Consider the following 22,838-nt stretch of genomic DNA (forward strand, 5'->3'; position numbering starts at 1 on the left):
GTAACACTTAGCAGTCAAGAGCATAACTTGTGCGTTCTAATCTCGGCCCAACATAACCCGGCCCAATATATTAAACTTGTGTGATCCAATGTCTAAGCCCAAAAGACAATCAGCCCAATTACATACTACCAAATACATATCGGCCCAATAGAGGTCCAATGGTATACACGGCCCAAATACATAACGCATGACAGTCAATTGCATAAGTCCAAAAGGGTTTGGTCCAGAATGATTGGGCCCGTGACAGTGTAGGCCCAAAACAGTGCACGTGCATACTTGGTCTCGAGTCGCAACCGGCGATCTCGAGTCGCAACAGGGAATTACGAGTCACAGCAGGAGATTACGAGTCACAACAGGAGGTTACGAGTCGCAATGGTGATCTCGGCTTGTCATGGTCTGGTTACGAGTCGCAACAGGACTCGCAACCGTGGTTTCGGTTCATGCTGATGTGGTCTCGAGTCGAGACTGTGGGTTCCCGACTCGCAATCTGGGTCGCAACCAAGTGTGTAACTGATTTCCATAATTCATGCAATGATTTATCCGTGATTCTAGCAAACATCTAAGGCAGTTTCGGAAATCAGATCAAACAACAGTTTCATTCCAAAATCAAACACATTCATACACGTTCATAGCATCATCATCAAGAATGCAGAATTCGCACTTAATCAAGCATCAAATCGGATCATGTGATTTACAAAAATCATAAACTATCATGCAACCTAATCAAACCGATTCTTATTATAGCCGATTACAAACATTCAATAACCCATAATCGAAGCATCATTTAGCAAGCACTTAACATCAAACACTAACCGGATTAGCCCTAGTTTATCGTCATGCAATTCTAAAACATGTGAAACCACATAACATCGACCAATTTAATAACCAAACACTAACCGAAAGGTGAAGGATGCAAGAACAATTCCAAACTCGTGAGCCTTTGGGTGCCGTCGGCTTCAAGAGAAACGAGAGAGAGGATAAGAGCTTCTAGGGTTTTGTGACTTGTGTGTGTGTTTTGCAACTAATGAGAAAACAAGTCCCTAAGGGGTGTTTTGTTTGTTTGCGCATAAGGGGAGTGGGCCGAGCCCACTCGGCTACTTCTAATGGTCCGCGAGCAAGTGTAAAGCCCAATAGGCTTGTGCGGTCCAAGGGTGTTGTGCGATTCGGGTTTCCAAGTGTTGTGCGGTTCAATACATACATGCACACATGATACACATAAAACCAAAACATTCATTAAATCATATAATTCAGTTCTCGTAAGCACGTAACGTTACATCAAAGCAAGTCTAAAGTCCGAGTTGTCACATGAACCTCGATCTATATTATTTTTCTTGTCAAATATTTCAACCCTGACTTGCACACATATAATTTCAGGTCAACCCGAACACTACCCGTTTAACCCATTTTTTTAATGAGTCATACATGGTGACAAGTTATAAGTGGATCTCTTGAGAGAGTCGGATAGAAAACGGAAAAAACGGAAAAAACAAAAAACAAGTATACAAAAGTTTTATTATATGGTGTGTAAAATCTAACATTATTATAAGGAACCATGTAAATAGAAAACAGAAAAAACAAAAACAAGTATACAAAAGTTTTATTTTCTAAATACTTAAACGGATTAACGGGTCAACTTGTTTTTATGCGGGCCAACCCGAACCCGAACCGTTTTTTAATCTGTTTTTTCGTATTGGCTTTTGGGTCGTGTCAAGAATCGCGACCCCTAGGTTCAAGAGAGCGGTGTAGATTGTAAATATAGTGTCAATGACCTCTAGATCAAGTGGTGGAACGCATGCATTTCTCTTGGAAGATGCAAGTTCAACTCCCACTTGGTGCAGAGTGAGTCATGGGTTGGTAATAATATGAGACCCAGGGAAACCTGAGTTCGATTCTTGAGCCAAACCGGTTTTACTGATAATTTAACCGTCGTGTCTACAGGCGGGTGGACTTGGGTTACTCTCAGAGTACTCCTTTTGGTTCAGTGGATACATCGAGAGTGCTCGAGATTAATTCTGTTGGTCGTTCCAAAAAAATATATATATTATTTAATTCCTATTTTGGAAAAGAAAAACCCAAAATGAAACAAAAATATATATACTCGAACCAAAACCTTACCACTCACCAACACTTGCTCACACACAAACACTCGATTCCAGCATCTCATCCAAATTAGAACACATATGGTCACAATCCAAAGAAACATCAATCATCATCCATGACCCCCCCTTCAACATCTCATCCACCCAATTCACAAAACCCTTCAATCTCCCCCAAATCTTGAACCTTTTCACCCAACAATGGAGGGCACCTTCCTCCCAAACAGACCAGCTCTCCCTCTACAACTAACCAAACCCACACAATCAAACCCACAACAAAGACATGGGTTCAACCCCACAACTCTCCCGCCACAACCACCATCACCAAAATCTTTCGCCATTGACCCACTGTTGCAACACCTCATCCACCTCTCATCTCCGCCGCCTCCCGCCACCACCCACAATCAGAAGCCTATCCAATCTGTGAAAACAAGCAATACCCATGTGCTAAAAACAAGTAATTTGTCAAGAAAACATGGATTCAAGAATACCCATTTCAAGAAAAGTTGTACAAGTTCAGTTCTTACCCTTGAAGATCCAAAGATTGAATCTTTGGATGTTGATGATGTTGAAAATGTTGAAAAGTCTCTTGCTTTTCTTTCAAAAGAGGGTAAGTTTGTGTTGGATTGTATTTTGGAACAGTCTTTATCTGGTTTGAATGTGTTTTTGTATTCTGTTAAGTTTAAGCTGGTTGAGGTTGATTTGGTTAGTGTGATTAAGGGTTTGGATCTTTTAGGCAATTGGGAAAAAGCCCTTTGTTTGTTTGAATGGATGGTTGAGTGTTCAAAGAGTGGTCAAAGTAGTCAAAGTGGTCAAAGTTTGAATCTTGATAATCAAGTTGTTGAATTGATGGTGAAGATATTGGGTAGGGAGTCACAACATAGAACGATTTCGAACTTGTTTGATGAGTTTGATGTCTTTGATGTTGTGGATTGTTCGCTTGATGTTCGGGCTCTCACTACGATACTCCATGCGCATTCGTGTAGCCGGAAGTACCATAAGGCGATTCATATGTTTAAGCGGATGAAGGAACACGGACTTTCGCCGAATTTGGTTACGTACAATGTGATGTTGGATGTTTACGGGAAAATGGGTCGTTCGTGGGATAAAATATTGGATCTTTTAGTTGAAATGAAAGCCGAAGGGCTTGAATTCGATGAGTTCACGTGTAGTACGGTGATATCCGCATGTGGTAGAGAAGGATTGTTAGAAGAAGCGAAGAGCTTTTTCGCAAATTTAAAAGCGCAAAACTATAAACCGGGAACCGTTACTTACAATTCTTTACTCCAAGTGTTTGGGAAAGTGGGTATGTACTTAGAAGCGTTAAATATCGTAAAAGAAATGGAGGAAAACAATTGCCCGTTGGATTTAGTTACTTATAACGAGCTTGTAGCCGCTTATGTGCGAGCGGGATTCAATGAAGAAGGGGCTAATGTGATAGACACAATGATCCAAAAGGGCGTGAAACCAAATGCAATCACGTACACAACGGTTATAGATGCGTATGGGAAATGTGGAAATGCAGAAAAGGCGTTGAAATTGTTTAATCTAATGAAGAAATCCGGTTGTGTACCTAATGTTTGTACGTATAACTCGATTCTTGGAATGTTAGGTAGAAGATCAAGGTCCGATGAGATGATGGAGATTCTTCTCGATATGAAAACGAATCGCGTTTCACCTAACCGTGTCACGTGGAACACGATGCTTGCTATGTGCGGTAATAAGGGTATGCATCTTCACGTAAATTGGGTTTTACGAGAGATGAAAAGCTGCGGTTTTGAGCCGGATAGAGACACTTTCAATACGTTAATAAGCGCGTACGGGAGATGTGGGTTGGAAGTCGATGCTAACGAAGTTTATCAAGAAATGATAAAAGTCGGTTTTAATCCGTGTGTTACAACTTACAACGCGCTTTTGAATGCTTTGGCTCGTAAAGGAGATTGGAAAGCAGCCGAATCGGTTATTCTAGACATGAAAAGTAAAGGGTTTAAGCCGAGTGAAACATCGTATTCGTTGATGCTTAACTGTTACTCAAAAGGGCAAAATCTAAAAGGGTTAGATTTAATGGCAAAAGAAATATACGAAGGTCGAATCTTTCCAAGTTGGATGCTTCTTAGAACGCTAATTCTCGCAAATTTTAAGTGTCGATCGCTTACGGGGATGGAAAAAGCGTTTCACGAACTATCAAAACACGGGTATAAACCCGATCTCGTTATATTCAACTCTATGCTCTCGATTTACGCACGAAACAGGATTTACGACGAGGCCCGCAAGATGCTAAATTTAATCTACAACAGCGGGTTGCAGCCGGATCTTGTCACGTTCAACACGTTAATGGATATGTATGCAAGAACGGGCGAGTGTTGGGAAGCTGAAGAAATCCTTAAAAACATACAGAAGTTAGGTAGACAACCGGATCTTGTGTCGTATAATACCGTTATTAAAGGGTTTTGTAGACAGGGTTTGATGGAGGAAGCTAGAAGGGTACTTTCGGAAATGACAAATAACGGGATTCGGCCGTGTATTGTTACTTACAACACGTTTGTTGCGGGGTTTGCGGCTCAGGGGTTGTTTTCGGAAGTTAATGATGTGATTAGTTACATGATTGAGCATAGCTGCAAGCCGAATATGTTGACTTATAAGACGATTGTGGACGGTTATTGTAGAGCTAAGAAGTATCAGGAAGCGTTAGAGTTTGTGGGGAATATTAGAAAAACCGATAGTTCTTTTGATGAGCAGAATCTGCGAACGCTTGCTTCTCACGCTCGGTCAAGCGTTGTTTTGTGACCAACGTAAAATAAACCGATAGATCTTTTGTTGTTCGTGCGCCCGTTGCTGATGTCACCCTTGGAATGAAGGGCTTATGTTGTGTTTATTCAAGATAGCAGATGCTGAAGTGCTGAACCTCATTGAAGGTACTTTTGTTTTCGGTCAAACGGGTAACTTTTTTGTTCGGGTTGGGTTGACTCGAAGCACTTTATGTCCATTTTTTAGATATAGATACATTTAAAAAAAAATTGTGTGTAAAAAATGATTAAAAAAAAACTATATTGTTTTAGTAACAGAAATTTTTGTATAAAATGAGTTTGAATGATTTATGTATCATGAAAAGTGCACTTTGGCAACTTTTGATGTGTTCAAAAACTTACTAGTTGAGTCTTCAAAAACCTTATCAATTAGAGATTGATTTACACTTCAGATTGGAAAATCTTATAATTTCTTTTAGAGTAAATTACAAAAATCGTTCTTTATGTATGTCACTTATTGCAAATTGTGTCCTTTGTCTTCAATAATTACAGAAAACTTACTCGATGTTTGCAAACCCTTGCAAGTTATGTCCTTAAGCCCTAACTCAGTTAATTTTTTGTGGTTAAATCTGATCAAATGGACCACACATGAGGGTATTTTGGTCATTTTACTCTCATGTGAGGTCTATTTGTTCAGATTTAACCACAAAAATACCCTCATGTGGGGTCCATATGATCAGATATAACCACAAAAACTAACTGAGTTAGGGCTAAAGGACATGACTTGCAAGGGTTTGCAAACATCGGGTACGTTTTCAGTAATTATTGAAGACAAAGAACACAATTTGCAATAAGTGACATACATAAAGGACGATTTTTGTAATTTACCGAAAGATAATAAATCTTTTAAACAAAGAGGTCCTGTTTTATATTGTTATTTTTTTTTAGAATAGGAGCTTCAATTTCAACAACTAATGAAAATTACAGATTTTAACATAAAAGTTCTCTAATTGTATTAGTTAGTTAGTTATCTTTACTAATGATGTACCTATCAATTTGCTTTATAATCTAAAAACTTCATACTGATTTAAGTTGGTTAGTACTCTCTTTGACCTCAAAAGTCAAACTTCTTCTCGTTTATCTTTCTGTTACTTGATCATTCTCGTAAATGTATTTATTAGTGTTATCTACAGGAAAAAAGGCTTCAAGAAATATAAGAGGATGAAGGGTGCTATGTTTCCGGTTCATTTTTTTTTGTATAGTTATCGGTCGATAGGCAATTTCCATTTTTAGATCGAAATATTCATGTAAATTTTTGTAATTTATGTGTTCTTGATGAGAACCACCAAGGTTTATGTACACTTTAAATGGGAGATTTGTTGTTGGGATGGATCACTTGTGAATTGTGATACAAGAACAATAATAATGTTATATACTTTAAGTTATGCAATGAAAGCTATATTTTATTTCACATTTTAGGTTGGAAGTCATATTTTTGGGGCAAATTGTACATAGTGGGATATAATTTGTGGTCTATGAAAACATTCTAAACACAATCTACATTTATATATAAATAGTAAATTGTCCTGTGCCGTGGTGTTTCGAAAAAAATCTACGTCAAAACATACATCAACTAAAAGTGTACAAAAAAAGCATGAAAACGTGTTATATTTGACCCCGACACATTTCCGGAAAAAACTAAAGTTTACGTCAAAACGTAGACCAACCGAAAATGTATATAATAATAAGCATAAGAACATATTATATTTGACCCGACTAATTTCCGGGAAAAATTCTACGTCGAAACATAAATCAACTTGAATTATACCCACGTGTGCATAAAAATAAACACGTAAAACTCGATTATAAAGTCATTAAAAGTTAAGGGATAAAAGTATAAAAGGTACAAAAGAAAAAATAACCCCCAAGTCACTATTCACCCATGTTGGTAATTGTATCATACTAGCGGGATTACTCGCGCTCCATCGCGGGCTTTCGATCTGTATCGGTTTCGTATGGTATGGTACCGACACTCAATATAACAAACGAAAAAGTTACTCTTAAAAAGATATCAACACGTATTTTACATTGATCATATCACAACTCTATTAAAGTTCAGGGGTAAGAAGCATATATTGGCTAAAAAAAGAATTATTAAACTTAAGAAACTTTATAACTCTATTCAAGTTCAGGGTAGAAACGTAAAGGTACATGGGATGCAAGTGTAATAAAGTCATTATAGGACAAAAAAACATTATTCATCCCTTGCTAAAATGTATAATGGTACAATGACGAACCGAGTCGGTGTATTAATATTTACAGTGGTTTTATTATACAAAAGTTGTATTATGTAACTCAAAAAATAAAATCGTAGTTTAATCAATCAAATACTATAAAAATCTATACTGATACCGGTTCTGATAACATTGATACCGGTACTAATGTTCTTTGTCAGTACCGACTTAGTTTGTCACGGTAACATTATTTCGAATACATCTCTGTTTAAAAAAAATATATCGGAATGTCGAGAAAACAATTTAACGCAATTGCGTATTTAGTTTTTATAAAATAAAAAAACTAACGAACGGAAGTTATAAGAAAAAAAATAAAATATTGGATAAAAGCGTATAATATTTATAGTATTAGGTGTGTAACTGAAATATATAAAAAAGAAAGCCAAAAAAGGCCCGCTTAACGGAAGCCACCGAAAGCAACTGCTCGCATAGCTCCTTATTTAGACCTGCTAGCTCCAGAGCTTCCAATTCGGCTATGGGACAATCAACCATCCAGGACAAAGCCTCCACATAAGGGTAAGAAAGAGCTTCCATCTTCTTCACAGCACCCACAAAGTCAGGAAGAGAGTCTGGCTTGAAAGCAGAGAGCTTCTCTATAGCTTCCCCTAGAAGCAGCATCAAACCCTGCAATAAGGCCTGCATGGCGACCATGAGCTATTGCCTTAGAATATAAACATGCAAGATGAAGACTAAACTCCTTGTTATGAAGAAGATGAGTCACAAAACGACGAATCCCGGATCCAATCAACCACTTCCTATCCTCCTCCAACTGTTTCACTCACTGCCTCAGCTCTTTAGTAACTACTTCATCGGCAACACGCTCCTGCCGAAACTTGGCCCTTTCAATCCCAAACTCTGCTCTTTCCTTAGCAAGCTGATTGTTGAAGTCAGACAGCTGCCGGTCATAGACTTCAACCTTTCTCATTTCCTCATTCATCTTGGCCTGGGAAGAGAGCAATTGACCTTCAAGCTCATTCACTTTCACTTGAAAGGCTACCAAATCTTCTTGGGAAGTCTTAAGTTCTGCTTCTTTCTTTTGCAAAGCGGCAGTGACCTCATCATTCTTGCTAGCAGAGGCAGCTCAACGCTCAATGCAATTGGGAAGGGAAGTAACCAGGCGAGCAGCTTCGGTAATGACCCAATAGGCGGAATCTTCATCCGACAACTTCGACAAGGCATCTTTCTCAGCAGGAGTGGCCATGTTCCTCAACATTTCATGGCAAACCTCACTACTCTTGGTAGTGTCAGAAATATGGATATTCCACTAGGGCACAAAGATAGGTAAATTAGTGATGTGATTAAAATACAACATATAAATCATGTCAAATACGACGTAAAAGCAACCCTTTTTTAGTACTAATGTTAGAAAAACCTCATGTTTTCGTTCCTTTTATATTTTCAGGGATAAAAGAGCTTAAATTTGCAAATGGAGCAAAAAGACAGCAAAATCCAACATAAATGTAAAGAAGAAGGAATTGCCGAATATCGCCAAACCCCAATTCACATCCAAACCTCAAAATAACAAGATCAGAAAGCTGACACGGGGCCGAGTCCACCAGACACGGGCCGTGTCCGAAGATGGATACTGGGCAGAAGAAAAAGACAACTACAAAAGACAAAAATGGCAGCCAACACGGGGTGTGGTTAACTCAAAGATTTTCAGAATTTGTGATAGTACAACAAGTACTTTGGCCACGAGCCGTACCGTTGACACACGGGGCCGTGTTAGTACAACATCCGATAAGTAGTTAATGAGGAAGAGAGAGAGAGATGGGCACGGGGCCATGCCAGTCGGGCACGGGCCGTGCTGAAGCTTTTGAAGACAACTATAAATAGAAGTGCTTGGTTCCACTTCAACTCATCCCTTGGCAAACCACTTCTCTCTCACTTGCCACCACTACAACACCATCATCACCATCATCCATTTTCCATCTTTAGAGTGTGTGTGTAGTCTCGGGATCCAAGATTGATCGTAAGAATCTTTGTCAAACAAAGGTCATGCTTGGCTAAATTCTTACATCACTTGGTGAAGACATATCTTTTATGTATTTCTTTTATGATTTCCAACATTTGGCTACTTTTTAATTGGGTATGTATTAATGACTTTAATGATTAGTTTTTTTTATATTGAAGGCGACTTTATTCAAACATTCTTCATATGTTTGTTTACTCAACATGTTCATGTCTTTACGGTCTATATAAAGCATGTTAATTAACCCGAAAGGGCGATTAGAAGGGTGGTTTGGGTAATTCTATGTCTCGTTCAATGTATAGATCCTGCGAGAACCTGGTTCAAGCCTAGTAACACCTCACGAGTCGGAGCAAGCATTACCCACCACGGGAGAGGTGCAAGAAGCTTGAATCCCTTATTCTTAAACTACTATTAAAACTTTAAACCAACCTCGCGAGGATTGTATCCCCACTAACTCAGACCAACGGGTTAAGGGTGACCGCCGCCTCGTAAGGGGGGGGGGGGTTCCACCACATATTGCATTAATAACTTACTTAATTATCTTTCAATATTCCGACCTAGTGGGATTGTATCCTTGCTGACTCAAACCACTAGGTTGAGGGTAACGTCGCCTCCAAAAGAGGGGCCTACTACTATAACTAAGATAATCTCTTAAAATGACCAAAGTGCGGATCCAAGTGATTCTTTCTTGTCTATCATTTTTATTTTATTTTTTTATTTTTTGTTTTTATCTAGCCTCTCTATCCCTAGGGATAGAGGCAAGGCCTGTCTACATCCCACCCTCCCCATACCTTATAAGTAGCTCTGCTATTTGTGGGATTTACTGGGTATGGTTGTTGTTGTTGTTGTATTTTTTGTTTTTATCTTTTAATTAGTTTTAAAATCTTTTCTCAAAAGTTGGTTCGATTAGACGTTGACGATAAGCCGGTACTAAAAGCTCTTGTGTCCTTGGACGACATCGGTATCTTGCCATCACTATACTACGTCCGCGATGGGTATACTTGCCCTAGCGTGTGTGTAGAGTGGTAGTAGAATATCATGTTTTATAAATTTAAAACTTGAAATCGGCGAGTAAAAAGAGCTAAAAATATAACTAAAAATATAGACACCTGCACGCACGTCAAGTTTTTTAGGCCGTTGCCGGAGATGCAAGGATTTTAAAGAAGCTTAAAATCGGTGGCCTAATCAAATTCTAACATTTTTTCAAAACTGCGCGCTCGTTTTTTTAATTTTTTTCTGTTTACAGTAGGTTAACACGGGGCCGTGCTGCTGGGACACGCCCCCCGTGCTGCAAAAATTTCTAAAACCTTTTTAAAACGTCCAGATACAGAACTGAACACGGGGCCGTGCCAATTCAGCACGGGGCCGTGCTCAACCTTCTGTTAAATTTTTAAATTATGTTTTTGATCCCGAGACTCGTTGTTCTTCTGGGTATCTTCCAATACAATGGATTACTACTCAGAAGACTACACCTATTATATGGAGGATGATTATGAGGAACCTTATTGTACCATTTGCGGAAAATCCCATTCGGTACAATATTGCGACCTTTTTAGACCATCAACCTCATACACCACACCAAGTTCTTCATACACTACTTATGAAGAACCAATGTTTGAGCTCCCAAAGTCAAGCTTTTGGGATACCAATCGGTTTGAAGATTACGGCACTCCACCAACAATCATCCCTGAAGCCGCAAGACTCATAGAAAGTATGAAAATCTAGAACTGTTACTTAAGAAATGTAGAGAAAAAGAAGATGCTATTTGCACTAAAGAGGTAATAATCGAAGAGGTAAAAAAGAAGAACAAAATGAAAAACTCACGCCTGAACCAACTCAACAAGAAGGTAATTCTAAAACTAACGATTCTAAAATTGATCAAACTACTTCGGAAATTCACATTTTACAATCTTTTTTCGAAAATCATAGTTTGGTTTATTCACATGCTAAGTTTTTAAAAGAGTTGAACACTTCTACTAAAATCGAAGAATTAGTAAGCGTCACGTTAACAAATGATCAAACCTCACTAATAAAAGATGAATATTATGAAATAAACATAAAACCGGCACCATGTTTTTTTCAAAACGTCTTTGTTAGTAATGTCCTAATTGATAAAGATCTTTGCGTTAACATAATGCCTAACTATATTTTCGAAAAATTAGGTACAAGTGATTTTTCTCCTCTTAAAATTCATATTTTTCTCTCAAATCGCAAAACGATTAATACTAAAATGTCTTAATTCAAACAAGCCAAGAGGTAGTCCCAATCGATTTTGTCATCTTAGATGATGCGCCCCTCGTGTTGGGACAACCATTTTTAAAATCTCATCAAACCTTGACCCAACGGAAGCAAAACAACCTACCACTTCGATTAGGGGCCGACAAAAGGTACATCGATCTTGACCAATCAATGAAATATCCCATTCATGATGACGACCCCTTAATCGAAGATGAAGCGGAACCACCTGATACGGAAGAAGAAGAATTCGTCCAAGAGGAAATTGCCATCGAGCAAACCTTTTCGGCTATCGACCTTAATAAAGAAGAAAATAAGCGGTCTATTAAAGACCCACCACCACTTGAACTTAAAGGAACTACCTAAAGGTCTAGAATACGCATTTTTAGACGAACTTGGTAAGTTCCCTGTCATCATTTCTTCTAAACCAACACTTTTTGAAAAAAGAAAAATTAATAAAACTTTTGAAAAACATAAAAATGCAATTGCATGGAGACTCATGGATATCAAAGGCATATCCCTCAAAGCCAGTTATAAATAAATAAAGGTTAGTATTAGTACCTTAGCTTGTTACAAAATAAAAGGTTAATACCTCGAGTTAATTACTGTTTTCGTCCCTCTGGTTTGTCAAAAATCACTATTTCAGTCCATTAGTTTAAAAATTACGATTTCAGTCCCTGTGGTTTCACTTTCGTAACCATTTCAGTCCACCTCGTAACCATTTCAGTCCCTGTACTAACAGAATAAATGGATTGATATGATTACGAAAGTGAAACCACAGAGACTGAAATGGTTACGAAACTGAAATCACAGGGACTGAAATCGCAATTTTTAAACTAATGGACTGAAATCAAAATGTAGTTTTTCTCCTTTTTAAAGAACTCAAGGTTTTGACTCTTGTATTCCCGCACGAGGGCGCCATATAAAAGGCAAATTCTTCAAAAGAGGCATCGTTTCCTTGTTTCAAAAGAGGCAAATTCTTATTTTTAAAAAGTCAATAGTAATGTATCTCAAATATCTCATTTCTGACATGGTCAACTATATGTCGCATTGTCAGGAGTAGAAAACCGAGTTTGTGTCAAATTACTTATGGCAGATAAAAACAAACAAAGAAAACAACCAAAGTGGTCTACAAGGAATATTTTACTGAAATTTGAATTAATGTATTTGTTTTTTAAAAAGATTTAAAATTTCAAGAAATGAAAATTATTTTTATTTTTGAAACCGCATGTTCACGCGAGAAATAACCTAGTTGTATATTTATAACAAATTATGTTATATAATTGATCTCTTTTTTCAATTTTTTTACATAAAATACCAGATAAAAAATAACTTTTTCCATAAAAAAACATCTAAATTTTCAAGCCATCAGGTTAGACTCATACATAAACTAAACATGTTCACAAACTCCACTAAAACTAACCCTAACTTTAGGCTAAATCCCAAATTATATACTAACATAATACGTTTTATAAACTTATTATGTTTTTTAATTTATGATAATTTGACTACGTGTTTCCTTGTGCATCACAACAGAAGTGGCTTGACCATCCTATATAATAACTTGATAAAGCAATCTAATACCAACATCGATACTGTTATTGGTATTATCGAAACTAGTATCCGTATCTTTTTGTTTTATTTGCTTTCGTTCAATGTAAAACACGTATGTATATCGTTCTACACATATGACAATTTTTTAACGTTTTCTCTGTTGGTTGCTACACATAGTATCATTAACTCATTACCATACTGATACCATAACAAACTAAACCAAATCTATACCGATCAAATTTCCACCGTAAGACTTGAGAACTGGAAAACACCACTAGTAGTTTAATAATATGTCTCGATTATGCTAATGACCTCCAGTTCAAGTGGTAGGAGAAATTGAGTTCTTTTGTGAAGACTCATTTGGTGCAAAAAAGGAGTGAAGCACTGGTAGGCAATGATAGGAGACCCATGAAAACTTGGGTTTGATCCTTGAGCCAAACGGATTTTACCGGTAATTTCACCGTCGTGTCTACGGACAGGTGGGTTACCGAGTTTTGCCCGGAAGTGGTGGTGGACGACTCGAATTACTCTCAAAGTATTCTGTGGATACCCCAATAATACTCGGATTTATTTGTTCGTTATTAAAAAATGTCTCGATTTCACATCCAATCCACTAAAAATATACATACATTCCACTAAAAAACAACTCCTATATCAATATATTTCCACTAAAAACAAATATTTTTTCTCTCTCATTTTCAATATATATTACATTTTCTCGCTCCTCCACTCACAACCACTTTCAATATATATTAAAAAAGTATAGAGGGTGAACAGTGTCCCCCCAAATATACAGATGAACAGTAACATTTTCTCTCTCCTCCACTCACAACCACTTTTTATACTTCTTATATTTTAAAAAACCACCACACAGATTTTGGTGGTTTAGATGAGAATGCTCTTATGATCTTTGAATAATGAAATACCTTTTTTTCTAGTTTATTAATTATAATAACTTGACTTGACTAGGAGTAGGAGTTTTCTTGTGCATCACGGAAAGTTGACGATTATACCCCTACCCACCCAATATATTATCAGTTCTATCATTATACTTTCATACAACTACCCTAATCCAACACTTTTGACAATACAAACACACTCCCTCATCAGCCGCCGTTTTCATAAACCCTAACTCCGGTACCGGCGGTTCTTCTTCACCGGAATCAATGGCGGACTCGTCGGAAAATGTCATCATCGACAACTCCGCTTCTCCCGCTCCGGCGGAAGCAGAAACTATCAGCAAAAAGTGAGTTTGAGTTTTCTTTTACATTTACATTTTCAATTTGACTGCAATTATTTACGGTTACATGTTTAAGAGATTGTGAAGTTTGATTCGTTTTGTTTTGTTTTGTTTTGATGAAGTGCTCGAAAGAAGGAGCTGAAGAACAAGCAGAAGGAGGAAGAGAGGCGTCGTAAGGAAGAGGAGAAGGAGAAAAAGGTGATTAAGTTTGTTTGAGTTTGAGATTTTGTGTTAGTTATTGTTTGTGTTTGGATTATGAGGCTTGTTTTGCAATCTGGATTGTTGTTTTGAGTGATTTTGAGTTATGGATTGTGGAAATAGGGATTTATGGAGTTTGAATTGACTGTTAGAAGATAGCCTGATAGTTTGATATTGTGGATAAATGAATGAATTTAGACTTTGAAATGAGATTTTTGTTGTTTAGCCTGATGAAATGTGGTGTGCACTATGTCATTTTTTGTGCTTATTTTTATCTGGATCATTGCAATTTGTGTGGTTTTTATGTTATTAAGGCAATGTATGATTGGAGAAAAGGACTTCAACTTTTGTACCATAGAAGTCAGCTAATATATTTAAGGTGTAAACTGGCTGTTAGGTTCAGCTAGGTGAATAACATCCTCTGTGTTGGCGGTTTTTGAAACTGCAGTTTCAATAAACCACAACGGGCTGTGCTTTGTTATTGCCATGAGATACTAACTGTATTGGTTTTAATCTAAACCTATAACAAAAAAAGGCCAAACAACTTTTTATCAGTAGAATTAGAATGCTAGGTATTGTGATTGCTTCTCATTTTAAGAGTTAAGTATCATCTACGCCTTTTTTTTTTCAGGCTGCTGCCATGCCAAAATCAGGGGCCCAGAAGCCTTCTGCAGCAGATGACGAAGACATGGATCCAACGGTATAATTCTTCTCTTGGTTTATTTTAGATGGTCAGACCTGTGTTTAAATATCTGTCAGTCAAATCCTTTATGCATTGAGTAGAAAAAAATATATTTTATTGACAGAATTATTCTTCTTTTTGGGTAAAACCACTAATAACTTAAAAGTTAAAATAGTGCCTAACATAAATTTAAGCACCACCGTTGTTTTTTGGATGTTCATTTATTGAAACCTAAATGCATACATTCATTCATTCAACTACTTTGAAAAGATTTGTTTATATTGATAAATTGATGGTTCATCAGTGAAGTATGTTAATAAGGAAGCAATGACTTTTAAGCTTTTTGTCATCACTAGAAGCTCTAGAATATCATCTAGCACACAATTATGCTTACTTTCTTAGTGATATGGGGATCACTAAACCTTTTCAGAATCGACACTTAAGTATATATAAACATGTTTAAAACTATACTTCATTATCTTAAAACTTTTTTTTGTTGAAACAAACAATCGTACCCAGTAAAATTCCAAGCATGCCTAAACTTTTTGTGTGGATGCAGCAATATTTTGAGAATCGGCTGAAAACACTTGATGCCCAAAAGGCAGCTGGATTGAATCCCTATCCTCACAAGTTCCATGTCTCGATGTCCATTCTTGAATATATTGAGAAGTATGAAACCTTAAATAGTGGGGACCACCTGGAAGATGTTCAAGTTTCTTTGGCTGGTTAGCAGAATTCTATAACATTGACCTTTTACATGATTTTAATATTATTATAATAACCGATGATAAATGTGTTATTGCCAGGGAGACTGATGAGCAAACGCGCTTCTTCATCAAAGCTCTTCTTTTATGATTTACATGGTTCTGGTGGAAAAGTTCAAATTATGGCTGATGCAAAGTAAATACCCCCCTCCGAAAAAACCCCAAACTCCATAATTATATCGTAACTATGCATATACATTTATAGTTCTTCTAGAAGTTTTCTGATGAGGTAGTTTTTACGATTTATAACTGCTGAAACTATACACTTCTTTAACTATGCAGGAGATCTGAATTGGATGAAGCTGAATTCTCTAAGTACCATTCTGGTGTGAAACGTGGAGATATTGTTGGTATCGTCGGGTTTCCAGGTTTGTAATTATAACTTGCAATCTTGCTTTGTTTATTTTACTAATGGTCTAGAGTTAGAGTGTGCGATAAAGTACTGTTATTCAGGTATAGGATATGTTTTGCTTTTTCTGTTTATATCAGACTGTTTGCATTTATTTGGAGTAAAATCTTTCTATTGGTACCTTACTTTGTTCACGATTGTGGTTTTATCTTATAAGCATCCTGCATGATGTTTGGGTCGAAATGGGTCATGCTGCTTTTAATCAAAGCATTTTTTCTTGTTTTGGTTCTGAACTTTTGTAAACAGTTATTCTATTTTATATGTTTGCAAAACTATATTATTTTGAAAATTATCACATTTTATTATCAACTCACTCAGGAGATTGTATGCCTTATTGGTACACTTTGGACGACTTTCGACCCATTTGAATTGTTTTTTAGCTAATTCATTTCTTTTTAGTTGCGCATTTGTTTCATCCGTTTTTTTTCTTTATGGCAGGAAAAAGCAAAAGAGGAGAGCTGAGTATTTTCCCAAAATCGTTCACAGTTCTATCACATTGTCTACATATGATGCCAAGGCAAAAGGTTGCAGCTGCTGCAGATAATGCCAATGCAAAGGTAATAAACTTATTATATTTACCTATGTAGGCAAAAGATCAAATACAAATAATCTTAACATACTAAACATACAAATTGAAGGAAAACCCAAAAAGACAAGGTGGCATTTTTGTAATTACCACCAACTATCAAAGTTACAACCAAAAATACCTAAAAAAACACAAATTTTTTTTAACATTTTTTATTAAAAAATCGCTACATTTCGTTAGCAAAAAAAAAAAAAAAATTTTTTTTTTTGGCTGCTACCAAAAGTAGCGATTTTTTAATAAAAAATGTTAAAAAAAAAATAAAATAATTTGTGTGTTTTTTTTTTATTTTTTTAGATTTTTTTAGGTTTTTTGGGGGGTTTAGTTTTTAGCATTTTAGCTTGGGTGGTGGGGGGGGGGGGGGGTTAGGTTTTTTTTTAGGTTTTTGGGGGTGGGGGGGGGGTTAGGTTTTTTTTTAGGTTTTTGGGGGTGGGGGGGGTTAGGTTTTTTTAGGTTTTTGGGGGGTGGGGGGGGGGGGTTAGGTTTTTTAGGTTTTTGGGGGGTGGGGGGGGGTGGGGGGGGGTGGGGGGTTTAGGTTTTTTTTGGGGGTGGGGGAGTGGTTAGGTTTTTTTAGGTATATTTGTAGAGTAACTTTGATACTTATTGATAATTACAAAAATGCCACCTTGTCTTTTTGAGTTTTCCTTCAATTTGTATGTTTAGTATGTTAAGATTATTTGTACAAGAACTTTACCCTACCTATGTAAATATGTTTGGTATCTTAAATGACATGAAGTTGCATTATTAATCTGCAGAAGATTGATGCTTGGACTCCTGGAAGTGGTAGAAATCCCGATGCATATGTTTTAAAAGATCAGGTATTTAATTTTAGCAACCTTTGTATGTTGTCTCTCTATTACCTGCAGGTGGCGAAAGGGTAATTAATATCAAAAGAGTTGGCTAAGAAGGAAACAAGTCAAAAGTGTCAAATGGGTTGAAAAACTAAAGTGTATTTTAAATGCAAAAAAAAATCTTGATTTAACTTGTTCAGAAGTTCTGAATTATATTTGATATAATATAGTTTTTATTATATTTGATATAATATAATTTTTATTATATGTGCTAGTCATTATAAGAAAATTCACCAACTTGACCCATTTCAACTAGAGGTATACAAATCGTTTTTTTTTTTTTTTACAAATTGAACCGGTTTTTAAGTGATAAATAAACTGTTTTTTCCAAACCGGTTTCCAAGGATCAAACCCCAAACCAATTAAAATTATTCGGTTCGGGTTATAAACCGGTTTCAAAGATCGAGAAGACGAACTGGTTTCCAAACTGTCGGGCTGAGTCGGGTTGAAACAGGTTTCTCAAAATCCCTTCTTTTCAAACCACATCTTTTTTTTTTCCGAACCAGTTTTCTTGTACATGTCCAGTTTAAACCCTTACAAAATTATTCTGTTTTTGCCCATTAATGTCACCCATTTTTCATTTATATGTACACTTCCTAATCCAGCTGATGCATATTTTTATGGTAGGAAACACGATACCGTCAAAGATATCTGGATCTGATGGTAAACTCAGAAGTCAGACATATATTCAAGACCCGTGCAAAAGTTGTATCCTATATAAGACGTTTTCTCGACAATCGTGATTTTTTGGAGGTAAACTAAAAACTTAGTTTTTCAGTAACCCTTTGTAAATCATTTTCTGCTGCTAATTATTTCTATTAAAGGTTGAAACTCCCATGATGAACATGATTGCTGGTGGAGCAGCGGCACGTCCATTTGTAACTCACCACAATGATTTAAACATGACACTATACATGCGAATTGCACCTGAGCTTTATCTGAAGGAACTTGTGGTTGGTGGACTTGAACGTGTATATGAGATTGGAAAACAGTTTAGGAACGAGGGAATCGATTTGACACATAATCCTGAATTCACGACGTGTGAATTTTATATGGCTTTTGCAGATTACAACGACTTGATGGACCTAACTGAGAAAATGTTAAGTGGTAAGTACTGAATGTTAGCTGTAATGGGTTGAGTTGGGTTGAACTGGAACTTTTTTTTAAAATTTTTTTAGTAATTAGTTACAAAATTATCATAACAAAAGAGGGTGACTTAGTAATAGTAACTAAGACACCTCCTTTTCAAATGTTTTTTTTTTTTTGCAAAATTTACAAGAATGCCATCCAAGTATGTTTTTTTTTTCTTTAGTATATAGTTTTCATTTACACTTTCTTTTTTGTCGGTATTTTTTAGTTTTTTCTCAGCGTGATGTTTTTATATATGTACCGTCATAAGCAGGTTAGTGTTGATGCCGTAATGAACTAAACCAATAGTTTTTCCGTAACTTTCGAATATACCGCCATGCTTTATTTTCGTTTTCGGTTGGTCTACGTTTTTACATAAGTTTTGTTCTGAAACGAGTCGGGTCAAATATAATATGTTTTCATTCACTAGGCGAGTAGGCGGTATAAATTCAGTTACTTTATGTTTTGACGCCGTTGCAACACACACCATTTTTTAACTTAAAAACACTATTTTTTACATGCTTACTTTTAAGTACGTTTTGGTATAAATCCAGGTTGATTGTTTGACGTAAATTTTTCTCGGTAATAAGTCAAATCAAATAAAATACGTTTTCGTGCTTATTTCTATGTGCGTTTTCAGTTGCTCTTTGTTGTGACGTAAATTTTGTTCGGAAACGAGTCGGGTCAAATACTCGACGGTATCAATTTGAGTTACTTTAAGTTTCGACGTTGCTGCAACGCGCGGTGGGTCAAAATACTAGTTTATGTATCTTATTTATAATTATCTAAAGCTGGTTTCAATAAAATGATTTAAGAGGTTTGATTTTACGTGTTTGACTAATTAGTGATAATAACTCGAAATGAACCAGGTATGGTGAAGGAGCTTACAGGCGGATACAAAATTAAATATCATGCAAATGGGTTGGATAATGACCCTATTGAGATCGACTTCACTCCTCCTTTCAGGTCATTTACTTACTAAGTATACGAATTTTGATTTTATTTTGAGTTAAATGCTTGGTTGGTCCCTGTGGTTTGCAAAAATTGCAGACTTGGTCCTGGTGGTTTACTAATTACACGCGTGGTCCCAAAAGTTGTCAAAAATGCACTCGGTTGGTCCCCTGACCTAACCTCTGTTAAATTTCTCAGTTAATTATGTGTGAAATGACTATATTACCCCTGAAAGCCCAATCATCTTCTTCAACCTCTAACACCCACCCCCTCCTCTGTTCCATCTTCTCAGCCTCCATCTCTAATCCTTCTTCCACACATCAACCGCCGGACTCATCCACGTCGCCGGTTCAGATTTCCCTTCTTCGCCGCCCATCTCTTCCGACCACCACCGCCCTCAGCCATCTCCGACTCCAACCTGAAGCCCTCATCGACACCGGCCATCGTCTTCAACCGCCGGCTGTCACCTGCACCACCTTTCACACACCTTCACCACTCTGAATAACCGCCGCAGACCACCGGCAGCCCTACCCTTTTCCACGACACCTGTATCACATTTTCTCTGGTCGATAGAAACAAGAGTTCGAAAAATTAAGTCTTGAAATTATATCGATTTATTATCTGGTCAACACCAGCATCTGGCCTTTTGAAAATGGATCCAGTCTTGAAGAAATCGAAGAATCAGAAACGAAAAGAAGTTGATTCAAAATTAGATCGATTTAGAACCAAGAGTTTGAAAAATTAAGAAGGCAAAGGGTTGTTACAATTCCAAAAGGGTCAATTGCGAATTCAAGAAGTCAAAGGCAGAAGGCTATTATCTTGTTCTGGACTTTTTGGTTGAATAAATTGAAACCGGCGACCAAGTTTTTGTTCGTGTTCGCATACGGGTTTATTTTTTTCTTGAAACATTGGTGTTGAAGAGAGAAACCAGTTGAACGAGGTTGATTGTTTTCATTCGGATCACAATTAGTAAAAGAAACCCTGTTGTTTCTGGTTTCATATCCTATAAATCCTTGTTCTTCTAAATTTTATGTTCTTGATTGTTTCCAAATCAAAGTTAGAAAAGAATTCGAAGAAGGGCTGTTGTTTCTCATTTAATAACTTTAGTCGAATAATTTATTTTTGATCCAAAGTCACTTGAAGAAAACAATTTAAAAGGGGACAGTTGATTTTCCATAAAGTTGCAACAGAGGAGGGGGTGGGTGTTAGAGGTTGAAGAAGATGATTGGGCTTTCAGGGGTAATATAGTCATTTCACACATAGTTAACTGAGAAATTTAACAGAGGTTAGGTCAGGGGACCAACCGAGTGCATTTTTGACAACTTTTGGGACCACGCGTGTAATTAGTAAACCACCAGGACCAAGTCTGCAATTTTTGCAAACCACAGGGACCAACCAAGCATTTAACTCTTTTATTTTATTTGTTATTTTACTAACATTTTAAGTATTTTCAGAAGGATTGATATGATTGGAGAGTTGGAGAAAATAGCAAATCTTAACATACCTAAAGACCTTGCCGGTGAAGAAGCCAATAAATATCTTGCTGATGCATGCACCAAGTTTGATATCAAATGTCCCCCACCTCAAACAACAGCACGTTTGCTGGACAAAGTAATTAATTTTCATTTTTGAGTTACATATATATGTGTATCCAATCATTAATCATATGCACAAATTTTGATATTAAATGTTATGTGCCAGCTTGTGGGACACTTTTTGGAGGAGCAATGTGTTAATCCTGCTTTTATAATTAACCATCCTGAGATAATGAGTCCACTGGCAAAATGGCATCGATCCAAACCAGGCTTGACCGAACGTTTCGAATTGTTTATCAACAAGCATGAGGTATGCCTTAAATTTAATATTGCTCATTTATCTGCTAATTTAAATTCCTTGTTATTATCTCAGCTTGCCAATGCATACACTGAACTTAATGATCCAGTGGTACAACGTCAGCGATTTGCAGATCAGCTAAAGGTAGTACTAGTTTCTTTAGACAGTTATATTAAAAAATATTATTTTGAGATTTACGTATTGTGTGTAAAACATTTCAGGATCGACAATCAGGGGATGATGAAGCAATGGCTTTGGATGAAACTTTCTGTACGGCTCTTGAATACGGTTTACCACCAACTGGCGGTTGGGGATTGGGTATTGATAGGCTTACTATGCTTCTCACTGACTCACAGAACATCAAGGTTTCTGCATTTCTCTTATATCTTTATTTTTTATTATGAATTTATACCGAATTTTATTTTTTGGTGCTCGTTTTGGAGCATTTAATTTCATTCTATTTTTTTATTTTGCAAACAGGAGGTTTTACTTTTCCCAGCCATGAAACCACAGGATGAACCGCCAGTCAAAGGTACAAACACAAAATTCATTTTTGTTTTTATGCTCGTTAATTTGGATTATTTATGCGAAAAACTAACAAAACTAATAATTTGCAGCTGTTGAAAACCTGAAAATTTGAACTCGTATACGGCGTGGTCTTCGTGTTTGTGGACTTGAAAACACCAAGTTTTGTTGAGAATGACTCGTGCTCAATTTATTGTGCCAAAAGTTATGATGCATAGCCTTTAGATGTTTGAATGTTTGTGTTGCTATTTATTGCATTACTTTGTACCAAATTGAAATCACAATGTGTCTTTTGAACTTGAAGCTATTATCCAAAGAATTTAATTGACATCCCACCAAACAAATAGCGAAATGATTACTTTTGACAATCTTATTACTTTTCGAGCTTTCCAGTTTAGATTCCAAAGTTAGTTATTTCTTGGCATCTGTGGTGGTGGATTCGATTCGTACGCCTGATTCACCAGGAACAAGAGGGTTCTGGTTAGTAGTCGGAGATGAGAATGTTGTTTTTGATAAGTAGGCTCATCAAGACATGAGATGGTTCTAGTTTTTAAGAACCAAGAGTCTAAGCTGGAGCTTCAAGTTTAGCTTGATAGTAAGGTTTCAAGCTGAGATGATCTGGCTAATAGATTTGAGCTTGAGACTGGCTGGTTCGACTGGTGAACAATCCTATGTTTACTTGGCAAAGCCGTTTTAAGACTTCACAAAGTATTCTTCGCGTCATCAACTTTGCATATGTAGCAAACAGTCATGATTTCACATTATGGACCTGACTT

General features: G+C 36.7%; 2 protein-coding genes across 2 annotated transcripts; both read left to right on the forward strand.

Annotated features, from left to right (window-relative positions):
* Window positions 1–2,125: 2,125 nt before the first annotated feature.
* Window positions 2,126–6,316, forward strand: LOC110868907 (pentatricopeptide repeat-containing protein At2g18940, chloroplastic). The gene is made up of 2 exons (XM_022118171.2): window positions 2,126–5,011; window positions 6,037–6,316. The coding sequence occupies exon 1, from the start codon at window positions 2,298–2,300 to the stop codon at window positions 4,881–4,883; it is 2,586 nt and encodes an 861-aa protein (XP_021973863.2). The 5' UTR covers window positions 2,126–2,297; the 3' UTR covers window positions 4,884–5,011; window positions 6,037–6,316.
* Window positions 6,317–13,953: 7,637 nt separating this feature from the next.
* LOC110868906 (lysine--tRNA ligase, cytoplasmic) lies at window positions 13,954–22,430 on the forward strand. Its single transcript, XM_022118170.2, has 17 exons — window positions 13,954–14,144; window positions 14,261–14,336; window positions 14,968–15,036; window positions 15,578–15,743; window positions 15,825–15,918; window positions 16,065–16,150; window positions 16,630–16,748; window positions 17,530–17,592; window positions 18,253–18,378; window positions 18,450–18,732; window positions 19,623–19,719; window positions 21,159–21,315; window positions 21,406–21,549; window positions 21,613–21,681; window positions 21,759–21,902; window positions 22,018–22,069; window positions 22,155–22,430. Exons 1-17 carry the CDS (start codon window positions 14,065–14,067, stop codon window positions 22,175–22,177), a joined length of 1,848 nt encoding a protein of 615 aa, XP_021973862.1. The 5' UTR covers window positions 13,954–14,064; the 3' UTR covers window positions 22,178–22,430.
* Window positions 22,431–22,838: the final 408 nt, after the last annotated feature.

This window comes from Helianthus annuus, chromosome 3 (assembly GCF_002127325.2).
Source record: "Helianthus annuus cultivar XRQ/B chromosome 3, HanXRQr2.0-SUNRISE, whole genome shotgun sequence".
Classification (NCBI taxonomy): Eukaryota; Viridiplantae; Streptophyta; class Magnoliopsida; order Asterales; family Asteraceae; genus Helianthus; species Helianthus annuus.

Excerpts from the sequence above, each read along its gene's own strand:
- LOC110868906 (XM_022118170.2), top strand. The coding sequence starts at position 14,065 with ATGGCGGACTCGTCGGAAAATGTCATCATCGACAACTCCGCTTCTCCC. Across the intron at positions 17,593-18,252 it reads CATATGTTTTAAAAGATCAG|GAAACACGATACCGTCAAAG; the intron begins GTATTTAATTTT and ends TTTTTATGGTAG. Across the intron at positions 21,316-21,405 it reads CAGCACGTTTGCTGGACAAA|CTTGTGGGACACTTTTTGGA; the intron begins GTAATTAATTTT and ends GTTATGTGCCAG.
- LOC110868907 (XM_022118171.2), top strand. The coding sequence starts at position 2,298 with ATGGAGGGCACCTTCCTCCCAAACAGACCAGCTCTCCCTCTACAACTA.